The sequence below is a fragment of the Macaca fascicularis genome, chromosome 20 (assembly GCF_037993035.2).
Source record: "Macaca fascicularis isolate 582-1 chromosome 20, T2T-MFA8v1.1".
NCBI classification, from domain to species: Eukaryota; Metazoa; Chordata; class Mammalia; order Primates; family Cercopithecidae; genus Macaca; species Macaca fascicularis.
In genome coordinates, this window is record NC_088394.1 from 63,364,962 (window position 1) to 63,383,207 (window position 18,246).

Sequence of the window (18,246 nt, forward strand, 5' to 3'; positions counted from 1 at the left end):
CTGGGTCATCTACCAGTTTTGCACTTCCTAGGGGATATTTGTTCAACAACACATCCAGACCCAATCCCAAGGTTTAGCTAAGGGCCTAAAAGATTAAAAGCCCCAAAAAGATCAAATTTCCATCTAGGACTCTAACATCAGCAACTCCAAGTTCAACGACGTCTTTAGACTATTTTTTAGCAGCCATTTATATTTGGCCTATCAGTTTCAGAAAGGATTAGTTCTTTCACAGGTGATAGGATCCAATTTGAAAAATGACAAGATAAAATATAAAAAGAAAGTATTAGTTCAGAGTTGCTTAGGTCTCCTCTTTTGTTTGTTTATTCTTTTTCAGGTTAAATAATTAAGTGAACATTGCTTTAATTTTTTTTTATATTTCCTTTCTTTCCACTTCTGTAAATTGGGTGAAAAACTTATGAAAATTAATCAAATTAGAGCTAGGCATGGTGACTCACACCTGTAATCCCAGTGCTTTGGAAGGCTGAGGCAGGCAGATTGCTTGAGCCCAGGAGTTCAAGACTAGCCTGAGCAACATAGTGAGACCCCTATCTCTATTTTTAAAAATCGGCCAGGTGCAGTGGCTCACGCCTGTAATCCCAGCACTTTGGGAGGCCGAGGTGGGCGGATCACGAGGTCAGGAGATGGAGACCATCCTGACTAACACGGTGAAACCCTGTCTTTACTAAAAATACAAAAAAATTAGCCAGGCATGGTGGTGGGTGCCTGTAGTCCCAGCTGCTGGGGAGGCTGAGGCAGAATGGCGTGAGCCCAGGAGGTGGAGCTTGCAGTGAGCCGAGATCATGCCACTGCACTCCAGCCTGGGCAATAGAGCAAGACTCCGTCTCAAAAAAAAAAAAAAAAAAAAAATCAAGTTGGCTGGGCATGGTGGCTAATGCCTGTAATTTCAGCACTTTGGGAGGCCCAGGCAGGTGGATCACGAGGTCAGGAGTTCGAGACCAGCCTGGCCAACATGGTGAAACCCCGTCTCTACTAAAAATACAAAAATTAGGCCGGGCGCGGTGGCTCAAGCCTGTAATCCCAGCACTTTGGGAGGCCGAGACGGGCGGATCACGAGGTCAGGAGATCGAGACCATCCTGGCTAACACGGTGAAACCCCGTCTCTACTAAAAAATACAAAAAAAAAAAAAACTAGCCGGGCGAGGTGGCGGGCGCCTGTAGTCCCAGCTACTTGGGAGGCTGAGGCAGGAGAATGGCGGGAACCCGGGAGGCGGAGCTTGCAGTGAGCTGAGATCCGGCCACAGCACTCCAGCCTGGGCAACAGAGCGAGACTCCGTCTCAAAAAAAAAAAAAAAAATACAAAAATTAGCCAGGTGTGGTGGCGAGCTCCTATAGTCCCAGCTACTTGGGAGGCTGAAGTAGGAGAATTGCTTGAACCTGGGAGGCGGAGGTTGCAGTGAGCCAAGATCTTACCACTACACACCAGCCTGGGCAACAGAGTGAGACTCTGTCTCAAAAAAAAAAATCAAGTTAACACATGTAATCAAATAGAACATATATAAGACTCCTGGTGCAGTGCTTGGCATATAGGAAGTACTCAGTAATGTTAATTTTCTATATTTTTTGCATCTATGATTTTATTTTATTTATTTATTTTTTTGAGACAGAGTCTCTGTTGCCCAGGTTGGAATACAGTGGTGTGATCTCGGCTCACTGCAACCTCCGCCTTCTAGGTTCAAGAGATTCTCCTGACTCAGCCTCCTGAGTAGCTGAGATTACAGGTGCCCACCACCACACCCAGCTAATTTTTGTATTTTTAGTAAAGGCAGGGTTTCACCATGTTGGCCAGGTTGGTCTCGAACTCACGACCTCAGGTGATCTGCTCACCTCAGCCTTCCAAAGTGCTGGGATTACGGGCATGAGCCACCATGCCCAGCCGCATCTGTGATTTTATATTAATCTTTAACAGTTCTGAATCCCTTTGTTTAATTTTCCTGGGAGAAAATGTTTTGTGATTATTCGATTATTCGTAGTATAACTTTGGGGAATACATAAATTCATGCCAACTGGTGAAAGTGAGAGGATAAGAAAGTGTTCCTTAATTCTTTTTTTTTTTTTTTTTTGAGATGGAGTCTCACTCTGTTGCCCAGGCTGGAGTGCAGTGGCGCGATTTTGGCTCACTGCAAGCTCTGCCTCCCAGGTTCACGCCATTCTCCTGCCTCAGCCTCCTGAGTAGCTGGGACTACAAGTGCCCGCCACCATGCCCAGCTAAATTTTTTTTTTTTTTTTTTTTTTTTTTGTATTTTTAGTGGAGATGGGGTTTCACTGTGTTAGCCAGGATGGTCTCGATCTCAGCCAGGATGGTCTCGATCTCCTGACCTCGTGATCCACCCTTCTTGGCCTCCCAAAGTGCTGGGATTACAGGCGTAAGCCACCACACCCAGCTATATTTCCTTAATTTTACACTGAGAGACTTTAAAAGATTACTTGAGCCAAGTGTGGTGGTTTATGTCTATAATCCCAGCACTTTGGGAGGCTGAGGCAGGAGGATCACTTCAGGCAAGGAGTTTGAGACTAGCCTGGGCAACAGAGCAAGACCCTGTCTCTACAAAACAAAAACAAACAAACAAAAACCATAGTTGGTGGTGCATGCCTATAATCCCAGCTATTTGGGAGACTGAAGCAGGAGGATCCCTTGCCCCAGGAGTTCAAGGCTGCAGTGAGCCATGTTCGTGCCACTACACTCCAGCCTGGGTGACAGAGCAAGATTCTGTCTCAGGAAAAAAAAAAAAAAAAAAAAAAAAGTTGAGCTGGGCCATTAGACAATGAAAGACAGTCCTAATGGTGCACTGCCCTGAGAGTGAGGCCAAGGGCACTGATAGCTATTCCTCACCACTGACCCATTAACAATATGGAAGTTAATGGAATTGGAGGAAAAAAAAAAAAAAGAAAGAAATTCATCAAAGTATAAACAGGGTTGTGTTGGGAATGTTTTGTGTCTTTGAATTTTCTAAATTTCTTGCAATGAGAAAATGATAATTTTAAATGAGAGGAGAATAAAAACATCATTTTATAAATACATGATGGAAAATAATTTCACCTTTCTGAAATAATTATCAGTGACAGAATTCCTTTTATGAAAAGCATTTTTACTTTTTTTTTTTCATTTTTACTATTAAAAGTATATGATTAACCAGGCACAGTGGCTCATGCCTGAATCCTAACACTTTGGGAGGCCAAGGCAGGAGAATTGCTTGAGCTCAGGAGTTCAAGACCAGCCTGGGCAACATAGTGGGATGTTGTCTCTACTAAAAATAAAAAAATAGTTAGCCAGGTGTGGTGGCACATGCCTGTATTCCCAGCTACTCAGGGGCTGAAGCGAGAGGATCACTTGAGCCCAGAAAGTCAGGGCTGCAGTGAGCTGTGATCACGCCCACGCCAGCCTGGGCAATAGAGTGGTATGCTGTCTCAAAAAAAAAAAAAAAAGTACGCGATTATACATATATGTACATGTTTTGAAATTGTCCTGAAACTTAGTATTGGGCAAAAGCAGCTAACTAGCTAAATACATAAAGATGAAATAAATCTTTTCAATAGCAGGTTTCAACAGAGGAAGAAAATTGTGGCTTTTCCTCTCAAGTTTGCCAGTCTTGATTGTAGTGTTGCCAGTTAGGTAGAGGGTGGGGTTGTTAAATCCACAGAAAGAGAACTGAACAAGGAAGAACATTTCTGCAAAGGAGATCTGACTGATTGATTAAATGGGAAGCTTGTGTGGTAGCAGGAACTCTGAAGAGGAAAACAAAGACAAGAGGAAGCCTAGACTGGTCCAGGAGGGAGGACTTGGAGATAGCATTGTTTTGTTTCCCTAAATAGTCCTTTGACCATATAAGTGAGGCACTGAGATATAAGAACACAACACAACACACACACACACACACACACACACTTTTTTTTTTTTAACCATGCCCCTTTCCCCTAGAACCAGCTTTTTTGCTTACCTCCCTTCTTGTAAATTAAGGTGCTTGTGGCATCAGGAGAGGGGTTGGGACAAAAGTGAGAGAATGCTAATGTGGCTTGGCCACTGGGAAACCACTGTGAAGGATTGGATTGCATTGGGAGAATAATTGGAGAGCCAACAGCAGTGGAGAATTGACTGCAGATATTTGAATGTCAGATTTTGTAAAGAAGGAAATGTATTATATATATGAATTATTTAATGTATGGAACACCCAGTGCTCATGGACTACAGTGGTCTTATTTTCAGACAAGTTAAGTGGGAGTTCCAGCCCTGCCTTTCTCACTGGGGACTCAGATAACATGTTTAAGGATGGAAAGTAACATATATTTCCACCTTTATCTATGAGGTTCCTAGTCTTTACCAATATGCCATTTCATAATGTGATGTTTTCCTTGTAGGGAATCCAGTATTTATGTTCACTACAAGACCTGAATTTATATTATAACAACATTCCTTCATTAGTGGAAGTGTCCCGTCTACAACCATTACCCTTCCTCAAAGAACTGGATTTGAGACTTAATCCTGTTGTAAGGAAAGATACAGATTATAGGCTCTTTGCTGTATACACACTACAAACTCTGGAGAAATTAGGTAAGATCTTCCTTCTCTGTTCTTTTCCACAGAATCTAACTTTAAATCAGCTGCCCCTTAACCTTTTGGATGTTGGCCCAGAGTGTGCACTGGCAGGATATATTTGTTTATTAGTCAATATTTATGTAACTCTTTTGTGTTGGCAGGATGTATGACGAGTTCTTTTATTGTTTATTGAATGACAGTCTATGATTTTATCAGTTACTTCCAGCTTTAGTTTTCTTCAGTTGATGGTTTCACCGCCCCTTCCTCCTCAACACAAAATTTCCAGGTTGAGAATTATTTTTCCAGGTGCCCCAACTTTGCAACTGTATTAGCAATAGAAAGCTAATACAATTTATTTGGGGCTTAGTTGGCAAGAAACAAGAAATATTCCTTCAAATGAGCTGGTCTGTATTTTCTTATTATTTTACTTATTTATTTATTTATTTATTTATTTATTTATTTATTTATTTGAGACAGGGTCTCACTCTGTTGCCCAGGCTTGAGTGCAGCGGCATGATCTTGGCTCACTGCAGCCTGGACCTCCTGGGCTCAAGCAATTCTCCCATTTCAGTCTCCTAAGTAGCTGGGACTAAAGGCATGCGCCACCATGCCCAGCTAATTTTTGTATTTTTTGTAGAGATGGGGTTTCATCATGTTGCCCAGGCTGGACTTTCTTATAATTTTATTGTTGAGTATACATTTCTTATTGATACAAAATTGGATTTCACATGGTCCTGGGAAACTCATTGTAGGGAAACTAAGTAAACTCTTTCAGACAATGGTATGACTTTCTGCCCTAACATTAGGCCTTTGAATTGTTTACTGTCCAAGCTCTGCTTTCCTGAAGGGTAGTTAAAACTGTGAGGCAGTGGTCGCTATGGCTCCCTGCAGTCTCCCTGAGTTACTGCCTGCTCCAGTGACAACATAATAGCATTATTTTATGACCTGTCTCTAACACACCAAGATGAGACTCGTCTTATTTTTTCCTCTGTGAATATGGTTTTCTGATTCACTACTAGTATGGTTATGCCAAAAAAAGAAACATGCTCAGACCATGGTTTTTGCCTCCAGATGACCGAACTGTACGTGAAGGTGAGAGAAAAGCTGCCAAGCTGCATTTTAGTCAGTTGGGCAACAGTGAAAATTTTCTTTTAGAGGTGGAAAAAAGGTAAGAAGATTCTTTACAAAATTTTTAAAGTTTGGTTCTGGACATAGGAAATAGTGAATTCCTGCTTAGCTTTCTTCATTTTCCAACAGAAATTTCCCACAAATTGTAAGAATCCTCAGATCAGGAATAAAAGTATTTATTCTGCAAAAGCTGAGATTTTATCTGGGATGATAATCTGGCCCTCAGTGGGTACATCCCTGTTTTCTTGAACTCTGGGTATAATTGTTATAAATTCTCTAAAGTTGTTGTTCACAGGTTATAGATAGGGATATTATGAGATTACTTATTCCTATAAATGCTTACCAACTCTTTCTTGGTAGAGTTATCAATCAGTTCCTGATCTTTTCCTATTGAATTAGGATTACATTACCATGGGCAAGATTGTTAGAGATAAATTTGTTAAAGGAAGGGAAGAGAAGCATTTCTCTTCAAAACAAAAAGTGAATAAACTTTGAGACTCTAAAATTTCTGAATGGTAGCTTTGTCCATTTCTTGTTACTAAAATCCTCTCAAAAGAAGGTACCATTATCTTCTACCCCCAAACCTATGCTTTTTAAAAAGTAGCTTTATTATTTTAAAAAAATAGATAGTAGTCCATTACAATTTTAATAATACAGAAAACTACACTGAAAAAAGTCAAAGTCACTTCATATCCTACAACTGAGAGTTAACTATTAGTAATGTTTGGTATACATCCTTCCAGATATCCTTTGTACTATAGACACATAGATATATCAGTATTTTTTTCTGATGACAAAGGTAATACATGCTTATTATTGAGAATTTGGAAAGTACAGAGAAAAAACACAAGGCATAAAGTAAGTAATTCATAATACTACCATTCAGAAAGAAACCTTCATTATATTCTGGTAAATATCCTTTTTTTTGTTTTTTTTTTTTTTTCTTTTTGAGACGGAGTCTTGCTCTGTCACCCAGGCTGGAGTGCAGCGGTGCGATCTTGGCTCAGTACAACTTCCATCTCCCGGGTTCAAGTGATTCTGCTGCCTCAGCCTCCTGTGTAGCTGGGATTACAGGTGCACACCACTGCCTAGCTCACCATTTTTAATTTAACAAGATATCATGAACATGTCCCCACAACATTATTCTTATATTATTCTCCAGAATAAGTCTTTTGTTTGTTTATTGCTTTTACCTTTACTACTAGAACATAAACTCCATGAGAACAAGGATCTTGTTGGTCTTGCTTATTACAGTATCCCTAGTTGCTAGAACCGTGTCTGGAATACAGACGATGCTAAGAAATAATGTATTGAATGATGAATGAATGAAGTCAATGCCCATTGGCTTGAGATCCTTTCCTTTCCCAGTGACTTTTGCCTGTCTCTGCTTTGATCCATTGTATGTTTTATAGTGCAGACTTCTGTGAACATTCTTGGTTTCCTATTTTTTCTTAGTTTCTTTTTTTCTTTTTTTCTTTTTTTTTTTTTTTTTTTGAGACGGAGTCTCGCTCTGACGCCCAGGCTGGAGTGCAGTGGCCGGATGTCAGGTCACTGCAAGCTCCGCCTCCCGGGTTTGCGCCATTCTCCTGCCTCAGCCTCCCGAGTAGCTGGGACTACAGGCGTCCGCCACCTCGCACGGCTAGTTTTTTGCATTTTTTAGTAGAGACAGGGTTTCACCATGTTAACCAGGATGGTCTCCATCTCCTGACCTCGTGATCCGCCCGTCTCGGCCTCCCAAAGTGCTGGGATTACAGGCTTGAGCCACTGCGCCTGGTCAGTTTCCTATTTTTTAAAATCAGATTTATTGAGGTTTCTTTGCATAGAATAGTCACTCTTCTTTAGACAGAAATTGAGTGCTTCTAAAATATTGTATATATATTTTATGGATTAATTTCTATTTTAAATGCATTGGGTACCATTCACTACAAAAATACAGAGATTAATTAATGTGTAACTGAATAAACTTTCTAATAAACAGATAAATTAATTCCATCATTTATCTGTTTAGTTACCATATAATGATTGCAAAACTGGAGGCAAAATGTTACTCAAGTACCCTGTATTAACATTAATATCTTATAAATTCTCTAACTTTGGGTGAATTTTTTTTTTTTTTTTTTTTAAGCCTTTCTGAGTCCCAGTTCCCCCACCTATAAAATGGAAATAATAACCAGTAGGGGGCCTTTTATGATTACATGAAATGGTGATTATAAAGCATCTGATACTTACAGCCTAGGCTTTGTGTACTTACTGTACTACCCAAGGTACCTACCTGTCTTTCTTGTGTGCTTTTCTAACTAACAGCTACAGTTGTCTCCTCTATAATTCTTGGCAGCAGAATCTTCCTTTCTGTGTCCTAACTATGAGTGTTTTAATTAGAAAGAAACTATCCTACTCCCTCAATAATTCAGATCTAAGTATGTGTCAAGAAAACAGAGTATCTAAGTTGTAAATCTTCTGGCTTTCACACTTTATAGGCTGAACTATAGTGTCCTTCTCTCATATTTCCCAGTATAAATATTACTTTTTCTTGTAAAGTATGGCTTTAACTGAAATGTTTGTGAAATTTTTATTTTTTTGGAGACGGAGTCTCGCTGTGTCACCCAAACTAGAGTATAGTGGCACGATCTCGGCTCACTGCAACCTCTGCCTCCAGGGTTCAAGCGATTCTCCTGCCTCAGCCTTCTGAGTAGCTGGGCCTACAGGCACCTGCCATCATGCCTGGCCAGTTTTTGTATTTTTAGTAGAGACGGGGTTTTGCCGTGTTGGCCAGGCTGGTCTTGAACTCCTGACCTCAGGTGATCCACCTGACTCAGCCTCCCAAAGTGCTGGGATTACAGGGGTGAGCCACTGCGCCCAGCCGAAATATAATTAAATTAATATGTTCAAGAGCATTTAAGAAAAATCCGATCACCATAAAATGTTTTCTAAATAGCATTTACTGGTGATCTCAGAAGCCTTCTTTTTTTTTGTTTTTTGTTTTGTTTTGTTTTGTTTTTGTTTTGAGTTGTAAATAAATTATTCTATGTGGCAGCTCTAGGGAGAAGACAATGAAAAACTGTGTAACAGGTGAGAGCTCTGCATCAAAAGTCAGTGCTAATGTTGACAGCAGGATTGAAATGGGTAAGTTTTCTCCCTGTGATTATAAAATGATTAAATCATCAGTTATCTCAGCTGCCGTAGCCAATATTGGGTAAGATGAAGACACATAGTTGAGAAAGAACAGATTTGAAGCAAGCACAGGTTTACTGACTGTGTTTTTCTTCCATCCTCTCACTGCCAGAAGGACCTTACAGAGCAGGCCTAACCCAGAGCCCATCAAAGCACAAGCTGTACTTGGAGAGTTCAATTTCATTTACATCACTTTACATCATTAGTATACCCAGAAAATTACATCAGTGATTGATATCATTAGAGACTGGCGACTCATATGCATACATCCAGCTCACACCCTGGGCTTCCTGGGCTGCCCAACCAAGAACCTTTGCAGCTGCAGAATCTCTTGTGTTTGGGATATATTCCTGGGGAAATGTTTACTATGTTCCTGGAAATACAGTTGATAAGCCAATATGGTTAAAGTGGTTATGCCAGGCTGGGCACGGTGGCTCACGCCTGTAATCCTAGCACTTTGGGAGGCTGAGGCAGACAGATCTCCTGAGGTCGCGAGTTCAAGACCAACCTGACCAACACTGAGAAACCCCGTCTCTATTAAAAATACAAAATTAGCCGGGCATGGTGGCGCATGACTGTAATCCCAGCTACTCGAGAGACTGAGGCAGGAGAATCGCTTGAACCTGGGAGGCAGAGGTTGTGGTGAGCCGAGATCATGCCATTGTACTCCAGCCTGGGCAACAAAAGTGAAACTCCGTCTTAAAAAAAAATAAAAAGAAAAAAGAAATAAAGTGGTTATGTCACCTTAATGGTCATGCCACAGGCTGGGAGAAAGCTTTCCACCAGAGAAGTTGCATCCAGTGAATCCTTGTGGATTAGCTTTTGGTACTGTCAAATAAATCAAGCGAACTTTTACCTGAAAAAATGTTCTTTGGTCTCAGTGCCTCTTCCCTTGGAAGAATCTAGTGAATTATATACAAACTCTAAAAATCAATTCCTAAAAGCCAAGCAATAACTTTAGTAGGTTGACTCTACACTGTAGTTCAGACATTAAGGGTTTTCAGTTTATAACATGTATTTTATTTTCTTGATTTCTTATCATTTATTGACAAATCATTTTTACAGTATTTTGTGGTAAAATAAGACACAGGCCAGGCACAGTGGCTCACACCTGTAATCCCAGCACTTTGGGAGGCTGAGATGGGCAGATCACCTGAGGCCAGGAATTCAACACCTGCCTGGCCAACATGGCAAAACCCCATCTCTACTAAAAATACAAAAATTAGCCAGGTGTGGTGGCACATGCTTGCAATTCCAGCTACTTAAGTGACTGAGGCATGAGAATTGCTTGAACCCGGGAAGCGGGGTTGCAGTGAGCCCAGACTGTGCCACTACACTCTAGCCTGGGCAACAGAGTGAGACTCTGTCTCAAAAAACAAACAAAAAGACATAATGAGGTGTGATTTTAATGTTCATTTCTTGGATGTCCCAGCACATATAAATATTGGGAGTATGAATACTTTATTTCATTTTAAATAGCATTTTTAATATTTTTAAATTGATACAATTTTATTGTAATAATTTTGAAAAAGACTGAAAATCATGAAAAACAACAGTTGGGTCCTAGTTAATGCTTTGGTATACAGCCTTCCTTGGTATACTACTTTTGGTATACAGCCTAGTCTTTTTTTCTAGGTACAGGCATTTAAGTATCCATTTCTAGACAGAGAAAAACACATTGAAGCATAATTTGGCAACCTCTTTTTTGTGTGAGCTGAATTAGACTTCATTTATGCCATATTACTTCATTAACACAATTAAAAAAGTCTGAAAGTGCACTTTCTCTTCTAAGAACAAACTGCTTTGCTAGAGGGCCCATTTCTAAAAGTTCTTAGAAGCTCCAGCTGTTGCCTGGATTTTTTTTTTAATATCAAATTTATTTTGCTACTTCAAAACGTTAAGGAGCTTTGTTTTCCACCGAAAATTGTGTTTGTGCTGGATTCCCTGGGGTGTGTTGCCAGTAAGCACTGTTGGTAATCCAATATGATCGAAGTGGTTATGCCACGTTAATGGCCATGCCACAGGCTAGGAGAAAACTTTCTGGAGAACATCTCTCACTAGCTCAGTTGTTCACAATGGTGTTTTTCCACCAATCATTTCAAATGGCAGTGAACCTCCACTGTCTTGGATCCTCCTCTTATTCTCCTAACCACATAATCGTTGAGTCTTTGAAAGGTTCCTCTCTCTCTTCCCATATCCCCAAAATATGCGTACCTAGGCTACATCTTTGGGCTCTCCTGTTTTTTCTCTTTGACTCTATTGATCTCATCTATTTTACAGCCTTATTTATAAATAAATAAATGTTTCATTTGTTTGTTTATTTATTTATTTATTTATTTATTGAGAAAGGGTCTCATTCTGTTGCCCAGGCTGGGGTGCAGTGGTGCAATCTCAGCTCACTGCAACCTCTGCCTCCTGGGCTCAAGCCATCCTTCCACTTCAGCCTCCTGAGTAGCTGGGACTACAGGTGTGTGCTACTATGCACAGCTAAGTTTTGTATTTTTTTGTAGAGAGGGGTTTTGCCGTTTTGCTGTGTTGCCCAGGCTGGTCTTGAACTCCTGAGCTTGAGCAATTTGCCCCCCTTAGCCTCCCAAAGTGTTAGGATAATAGGCGTGAGCCACTGTGCCCAGCCTGTTTTATTTATTTATATTTATTTTATATTCTTTCCTCATGTCTTAAATATATTGGTCTAGCTTTGACAACCTGCACTGGTCTCTCTCTGCACCAGGCCCGTATTTCTGTTGACCAACTTGTAATATACGCTTGGAATCACCACTGTCTAACAGCCTATCAAGCTAAACATGTCCAAAATAACCCCCAAAACAAACAAACAAATGAGCCCCTCTCCCCCAGCCTTAAACAGCTCCTAGGGTTTCATCAGTATCACCACAACTTTACCATTACCCTGTCCCAGAATCATGTTGGGGTTTGCCACTGCTGCTCCTCTGAGCTGAATGTTCATGCCCTATAGTATGATCCACAATTGACGAGCCTTCCTTTCCATTTCTTTTTTTGTTTGGTTTTTTGGTTGGTTGGTTGTTTTGAGACAGGGTCTTACTCTGTCACCCAGGCTGGAGTGCAGTGGCAGGATCTCGGCTCACTGCAACCTTTGCCTCCCAAGTTCAAGCAATTCTCATGCCTCAGCTTTTGGAATAGCTGGGATTACAGGTGCGTGCCACTGTGCCCAGCTAATTTTTGCATTTTTAGTGGAGACGGGGGTTTCACCATGTTGATCGGTCTGGTCTCGAACTCCTGGCCTCAAGTGACCTGCCTTCCTCGGCCTCCCAAAGCGCTGGGATTACAGCACATCCAGCCCCTTTCTATTTCTTGATAGTCTTTTTTTACCAGGCATGGTTAATTATCTCAGTTAATCCTCACAACGACCTTGAAGGTGGTTCTACAGGTGAGGAAACTGAGACCCAAAAAGGTGAAATAACTTGCCCCAGTTATACAGTAAGTGGCAGAGCTAGGAGGCAAACTCTGGTCCATCTGTCATCAAAGTGCTCTTAACCATTACATGATACTGCCTCACAGTCTCTTACTCCTTCAATTCATTTTGTACTTTGCTGCCAGATTAATTCTCTTAAAACACAGCTGTGATAATTCATTATGCTTACCTGCTCAAAAACTTCTCTGGCTCCTACTCCCCTACTAAATTAAGTCTAAACTCCTTTACTTGGCATATAAGACTCCCCTAAGCTCTATGTGTAATTCGTCTCTTCAACCTAAACTGAAATCTTATCTCCTGTTTGTCAACTACAATGTCCAATACTCAATCAAACCACTCCTTCCTCCCCAAATAGTCCTTCTTTTCTCCCTCATCTGTCCCTAAACTAATGCTGTCCCTCTGCTTGTAATGCTTTACTCATATCCTACCGTTCTTTATGACCCAGACCAAAGCCCATCCATTTTAGTGAAACTTTTTTTGTTTTTGAGACAGAGTCTCATTCGGTTGCGCAGGCTGGAGTGCAGTGGTGCCATCTCGGCTTATTGCAACCTCCACCTCCCGGGTTCAAGTGATTCTTATGCCTCAGCCTCCCTGGGATTACAGGCGTGCATCACCACGCCTGGCTAATTTTTGTGTTTTTAGTAGAGATAGGGTTTTACCATGTTGGCCAGGCTTGTCTGGAACCCCTAGCCCCAAGTGATCCGCCCACCTGGGCCTCCCAAAGTGCTGGGATTACAGATGTGAGCCACTGCACCTGGCCAATAATCTGATTTTTAAAACATACTTTATTTTTTAGAACAGATTTAGATTCACAGCAAAAATGCTGGCAGTAGAGTTCCCGTATACCCTACCTGCACACACGCACAGCCTCCCCCACTATGAATATCCTGCCCCAGAGTGGTACATTTGTTACAATCGGATAAACCTGCACTGACACATCATTATAACCCAAAGTTCATAGTTTACATTAGGTTTCATCCTTGGTGTTGTACATTCTATGGGCTTGATGAATGTATAACGACATGTATCTACCATTCTACTATTGTACCATTGTACTATTTTTCTACTATCATACAAAAATAGCTTCACTGCCCTAAAAATTCTCTGTGCTTACCTATTCATTCCTTCATCCTCTCTAATTCCTGGCAACCACTGATCTTTTTACTGTCTCCATAGTATTGCCTTTTCCAGAATGTCATATAGTTGGAATCATTCAGTATGTAGCCTTTCAGATTGGCTTCTTTCACTTAGCAATATACACTTAAATTTCCCCCATGCCTTTTCATGGCTTAACAGCTCATTTCTTCTTAGTGCTGAATAATATTTTATTGTCTGGATGTACCACAGTTTATTTATCCACTCACCCACTGAAAGACATCTTGGTTACTTCCAAGTTTTGGCAATTATGACTAGAGCTGTTATAAACAACCTTGTGCAGGTTTTTGTGTGGGCATAAGTTTTCGACTCATTTGAGTAATTGCCAAAGAACATGATTGCTGGATCATGTAACAGTATGTTGAGCTTTGTAAGAAACTGCCAAATTGTTCCAATATAATCTTTTTAAGATGCCTTTTTGTATACTGAGTTTAGTTTCTTATAGTTTCTCAAACTGGACTCCTGTTCTCAGAGTTTATTAGAACATTGAGCTTGAGAAACACTGATGTGGCTGGTGACATGCTACAGAAGCCCAGTGTGTGCTGGGGGCAGTGGAGAAAGGTTTTATGACAGATATGGAAACAAAGCCATCAGACCTTACAGGCTAGACAGCAATGGAATGGCCTGAAAAGAGGAGCAGCACATTTTGATTGGTGGGGTTGGTGTGAATTACTGTCTGGAAGTGGTAAGGAGCATGGTAGGTCATGAAGAAAGCCATGTGTCGGTGTGGTTTGGGTGGAAGGTTTATGTTGGGTAGAAGGTCAAGTTCTGGAGAACAGTGAATGCCTAAGAACAATTTACATTTATCCTGTAGGTACTAGTTGAAAACAACCTAACTCACTGTTTTTGCCAGTTCTATTTGCCTTTAAATAGAGTCCTACTGAAAATATACTGATCTAATATATTATTCTAAAATAACAAGGAAAAATCCACCACAGCCACCCTCAGTGGCTCATTCCTGTGTCTAGCATTGAAAACCATCCCATTTCAACATGTTGATCCATGTCATCTCTTGGTTTAGCCATGATGGAGTTTTGGCTGAATAAAAATCAGCTTGGAATAGCAGGGACTTCTCAAAATAGTCACTTGAACAAGATAGAAGTTCATTTCTCTCTCTTTTAGAAATCCAGATGTTGACAATCTAGGGCTGTCATGGGAAGAGTTCTAAGGGAGGAATAATGAATATGGGGGAGAGGCAGTTAGCAATCTCTGTCAGTGGAAATGAGAGCAATTCAGCAAAGGAGTATCTACTGGGCAAATCCTGTGTTGGGGGTAGGCAGACAAGGACATGATTAAAATAGTGTCACATCTTCACATACTCCCATTTTGGAGGGATTTATTACAGCTAATTAGGTCACAAGTCAGGCTTCACCGTGAGACAAGAGTTTCACTGTGGCAGAGATATAGAGGGATGGAGGAGAGGCGGTTGCAGTTAGTACTCATTGTAGGCCTGGGAAAAGGCTGCACAAAACAACACTTTAGTTGGGCATTCAAATAGAGTTCAGTGGGCATAGTTGAGGGGAAAAGGTAGAGAGAAAAGCAGCGGCAATGTAGAGGGAAAAGCAGCAGCAGACAGGTGAAACAGATCAGGAAATTGACTCAGCTGGTGGCTGGAGATAAAGCCAAGTTGCAAAGGCCCTCTTTACTAATTATGTTCATTTTCTTCTCTTGAAAATAGGTAATAATTAAGGATCTCTTAGAGGCAAGGCATGCTTAAATGTGTGATTTTGAGAGATAACTCAAGCTAGATTTAGTTAGTGGGAGGTAATGAGGACCTGTCCTAGGAGACCAATGGTAAAATAAATGCAGATGAGGAAGCACAGGTTGATTAAGTCCTGGAGGATACGAAAAGAAAGCCTGGATACAAAACATGAAGTATTTTTACCTGCAGTGTTTTGCTATGTAGTTCAAACTTCAGAAAAATGGAATTTATGAATATAAGACACAACTATTATTTAAAGGGGGGAAAATACAAGGTTACTAAGATTACACACAGTCTGTTCATGATAGGAAAAAACCACCTCACCAATTACCTTTAATAATTATCATATCTGCAATAGTTATTACATATTAATATTTTAAATGTTGGGGATTGTGTTGTTTTTATTGGTGATTAGCAATTTAAAAGAAATGGTTTTGGAGACTAGTGAAAGCCAAGTTATTTCTGCTCTTATATTTTTATCTCAGTGGAATCTGGGGTACAATATGTTTATTTGAGAGTAACACTGAGAGGAAGGGGAGGAAAGAGGGTTAAGCAGAGAGAGAGCTCTAGAGTAAGAACTTCCCTTCAGAATGTCCCTTACTAGGCTGAAATGTCTGGGCCTTTGTACCCTGCCTAGCTCTGTCATGGGGAGTGAACTGTCGTTGGAAGAGAATGGCATCAGGAGATGGTTCTTTTTTTTTTTTTTTTTTTTTTTTTTTTTTTTTTTTTTTTTTGAGACGGAGTCTCGCTCAGCCGCCCAGGCTGGGGTGCAGTGGCCGGATCTCAGCTCACTGCAAGCTCCGCCTCCCGGGTTCACGCCATTCTCCTGCCTCAGCCTCCCGAGTAGCTGGGATTACAGGCGCCCGCCACCTCGCCCGGCTAGTTTTTTGTATTTTTTAGTAGAGACGGGGTTTCACCGTGTTAGCCAGGATGGTCTCGATCTCCTGACCTCGTGATCCGCCCGTCTCGGCCTCCCAAAGTGCTGGGATTACAGGCTTGAGCCACCGCGCCCGGCCCAGGAGATGGTTCTTGATAGCTAAGACGGACTCTGAATGAAGAGCAAACGGCTGAAGTGCCCTCCAGCAGCTGGGCAGCAAGTCCTTCCTTGAAGGGGATCTGGCCAGATCTCAGCCTCCCATTGATTGCAGGGTCTTTGTACAAACATGTGAAATGGAGCCTCATCCAGCTGGGGTTACTGATAGTAGAAGTAGCTATTATTTGCCCCTGTATCTGTATGATAAACCCATTTCTCTATTATTACAAATAGAAAATAATTTTCAAACAAATTGCCCTATCGCATTGATTATATGGATGTTCAAACCTGGGCTGGACAACATGTCATAATTAAATTTGCTTTTGGAATTAAGGGCTGGATATATTTTGTGTCTGAAGAAAAAGAATAAAATAAACTGAGACAAGACAAAAAATAAAAAAATAAGACAAGAAAAAAATGATCTCAGAATACAAATTGCTTCATTTTCTTGATTGTTGTATATGACATACTTAGTCATAATAGTGGCAGAGTAAGGCATCAGTTTTGTTTTTTCAAGAGTGATCCTATATCTTGGATATGACACAAAAAACAACCAAAGGACTTCATAAAAATTAAAATCTTTTGTGTTTTAAAGGACACTATTAAAGTGGAAAGACAACCCACAGAATAGGATAAAATGTTTGCAGACTGTATATCTGAGTAGGATCTAATTAATATTCATTCTATATTTTAAAAAACTGGAGGGTAATGTCATGCCCAGGCTGCAGTACGGTGGCACAATCGTAGCTCACTGCAACCTCAAACTCCTGGGCTTAAGTGATATTCCTGCCTCCTGAGTAGTGGGGACTACAGGCATGTCACCACTATTTTTTTTTTTTTTTTTTTTTTTTTTTAGCACCCAACTATTTTTTGTGGAGATAAGGCCTTGTTATGTTGCCCAGGCTGGTCTTGAACTCTTGGCCTGAAACGGCCCTCCCACCTCGGCCTCTTAAAGTGCTGAGATTACAGGCATGAGCTAATGTACTCAACTCATTCTACAAGAACCCTTACAACTCAATAACAAAAGACAAAAATAACCCAATTAAAAAAAAAATGTGGGCAGAGAATTTGAATAGACATTTCTCCAAAGAAGATACGCAGCTGGCCAAAAGCACATGAAAGATGCTCAACATCACAAAGCAAAACTATAAGGAGATACCACTTCACATCCACTAGGCCAACTAGAATCAAAAGGACATCTAATAAGCAATGACTGGGAGCGTGGGAGGAAGGGGAGGAGCAGAAAAGGTAACTATTGAATACTGGGCTTAATATCCAGTGATGAAGTAATATGTATAAAAAATAAAATAGTTTTGGCAATTAAAAAAGTTGCTATAAAGAAAAGCAATGTCAAGGATGTACAGAAATTGGAGCCGTCATACATCGCTGGTAGGAAAGTAAAATTGTGCAGCTGTTTTGGAAAACAGTCTCAAAAAGTTAAACATAGAGTTACATTTGATCCAGCAGTTCCACTCCTACGTATATACCTAAGAGAAATGGAAATCTATGTTCATACAAAAACTTGTACAGGAGTGAAAGCAGCATTATTCATAATAGCCATTGACTGGAGAATGAATAAACAAAGTGTGATATATCCATATTCAGGCATTAAAAAGGAATGAAGTACTAACACATGCTATAACATGTATTTTGAAAACATCAGGCTAAGTGAAAGAAGCCAGACAGAAAGGCCATATATTGTATGATTCCATTTATATAAAATTTGCAGAATAGGCCATTGCATAGAGACAGAAAGTATATTGTTGTTTGCCAGAGGATGGAAGGGAGAGAAAAATTGGGAATGACAGATATGAGGTTTCTTTGGGGGTGATTAAATATTCTAGAATTAGATAGTGGTGGTAGTTGTACAACTTTGTGAATATACTAAAAAACACTGAATTGTACACTGTAAAAGGATGAATTGTATGATATATGAATTATATCTCAATTAAAATAAAGCTTCTCACACAGTTATAGAGTGATTCTGTAGAACTTGGTAATTGAGATTTCAGATGAGTAAGAGTCAAATAACAAGTTTGTATCTTAAGTGATTGGGT

The 18,246-nt window shown here is 40.4% G+C and overlaps 1 protein-coding gene across 23 annotated transcripts in view; it reads left to right on the plus strand.

Moving 5' to 3' along the window:
• The window catches only part of LRRC36 (leucine rich repeat containing 36), a 58,200-nt gene that overhangs the window by 14,325 nt on the left and 25,629 nt on the right, over nucleotides 1–18,246 (plus strand). For 18 of the 23 annotated variants that reach the window (XR_012429014.1, XM_005592254.5, XM_005592256.5 and 15 more), the window contains exons 3-5: nucleotides 4,375–4,567; nucleotides 5,624–5,720; nucleotides 8,715–8,803. Coding sequence is in view for 18 of the 23 variants with exons in the window: in XM_005592254.5 (XP_005592311.2) it covers nucleotides 4,375–4,567; nucleotides 5,624–5,720; nucleotides 8,715–8,803 (379 nt within the window). In the remaining 5 variants the exon portion in view is untranslated. Of the gene's footprint in view, nucleotides 1–4,374; nucleotides 4,568–5,623; nucleotides 5,721–6,632; nucleotides 6,755–8,714; nucleotides 8,804–18,246 lie in introns of those variants that run through there. The other 5 variants (XM_074027351.1, XM_074027356.1, XM_074027349.1 and 2 more) reach the window with 3 other exon arrangements.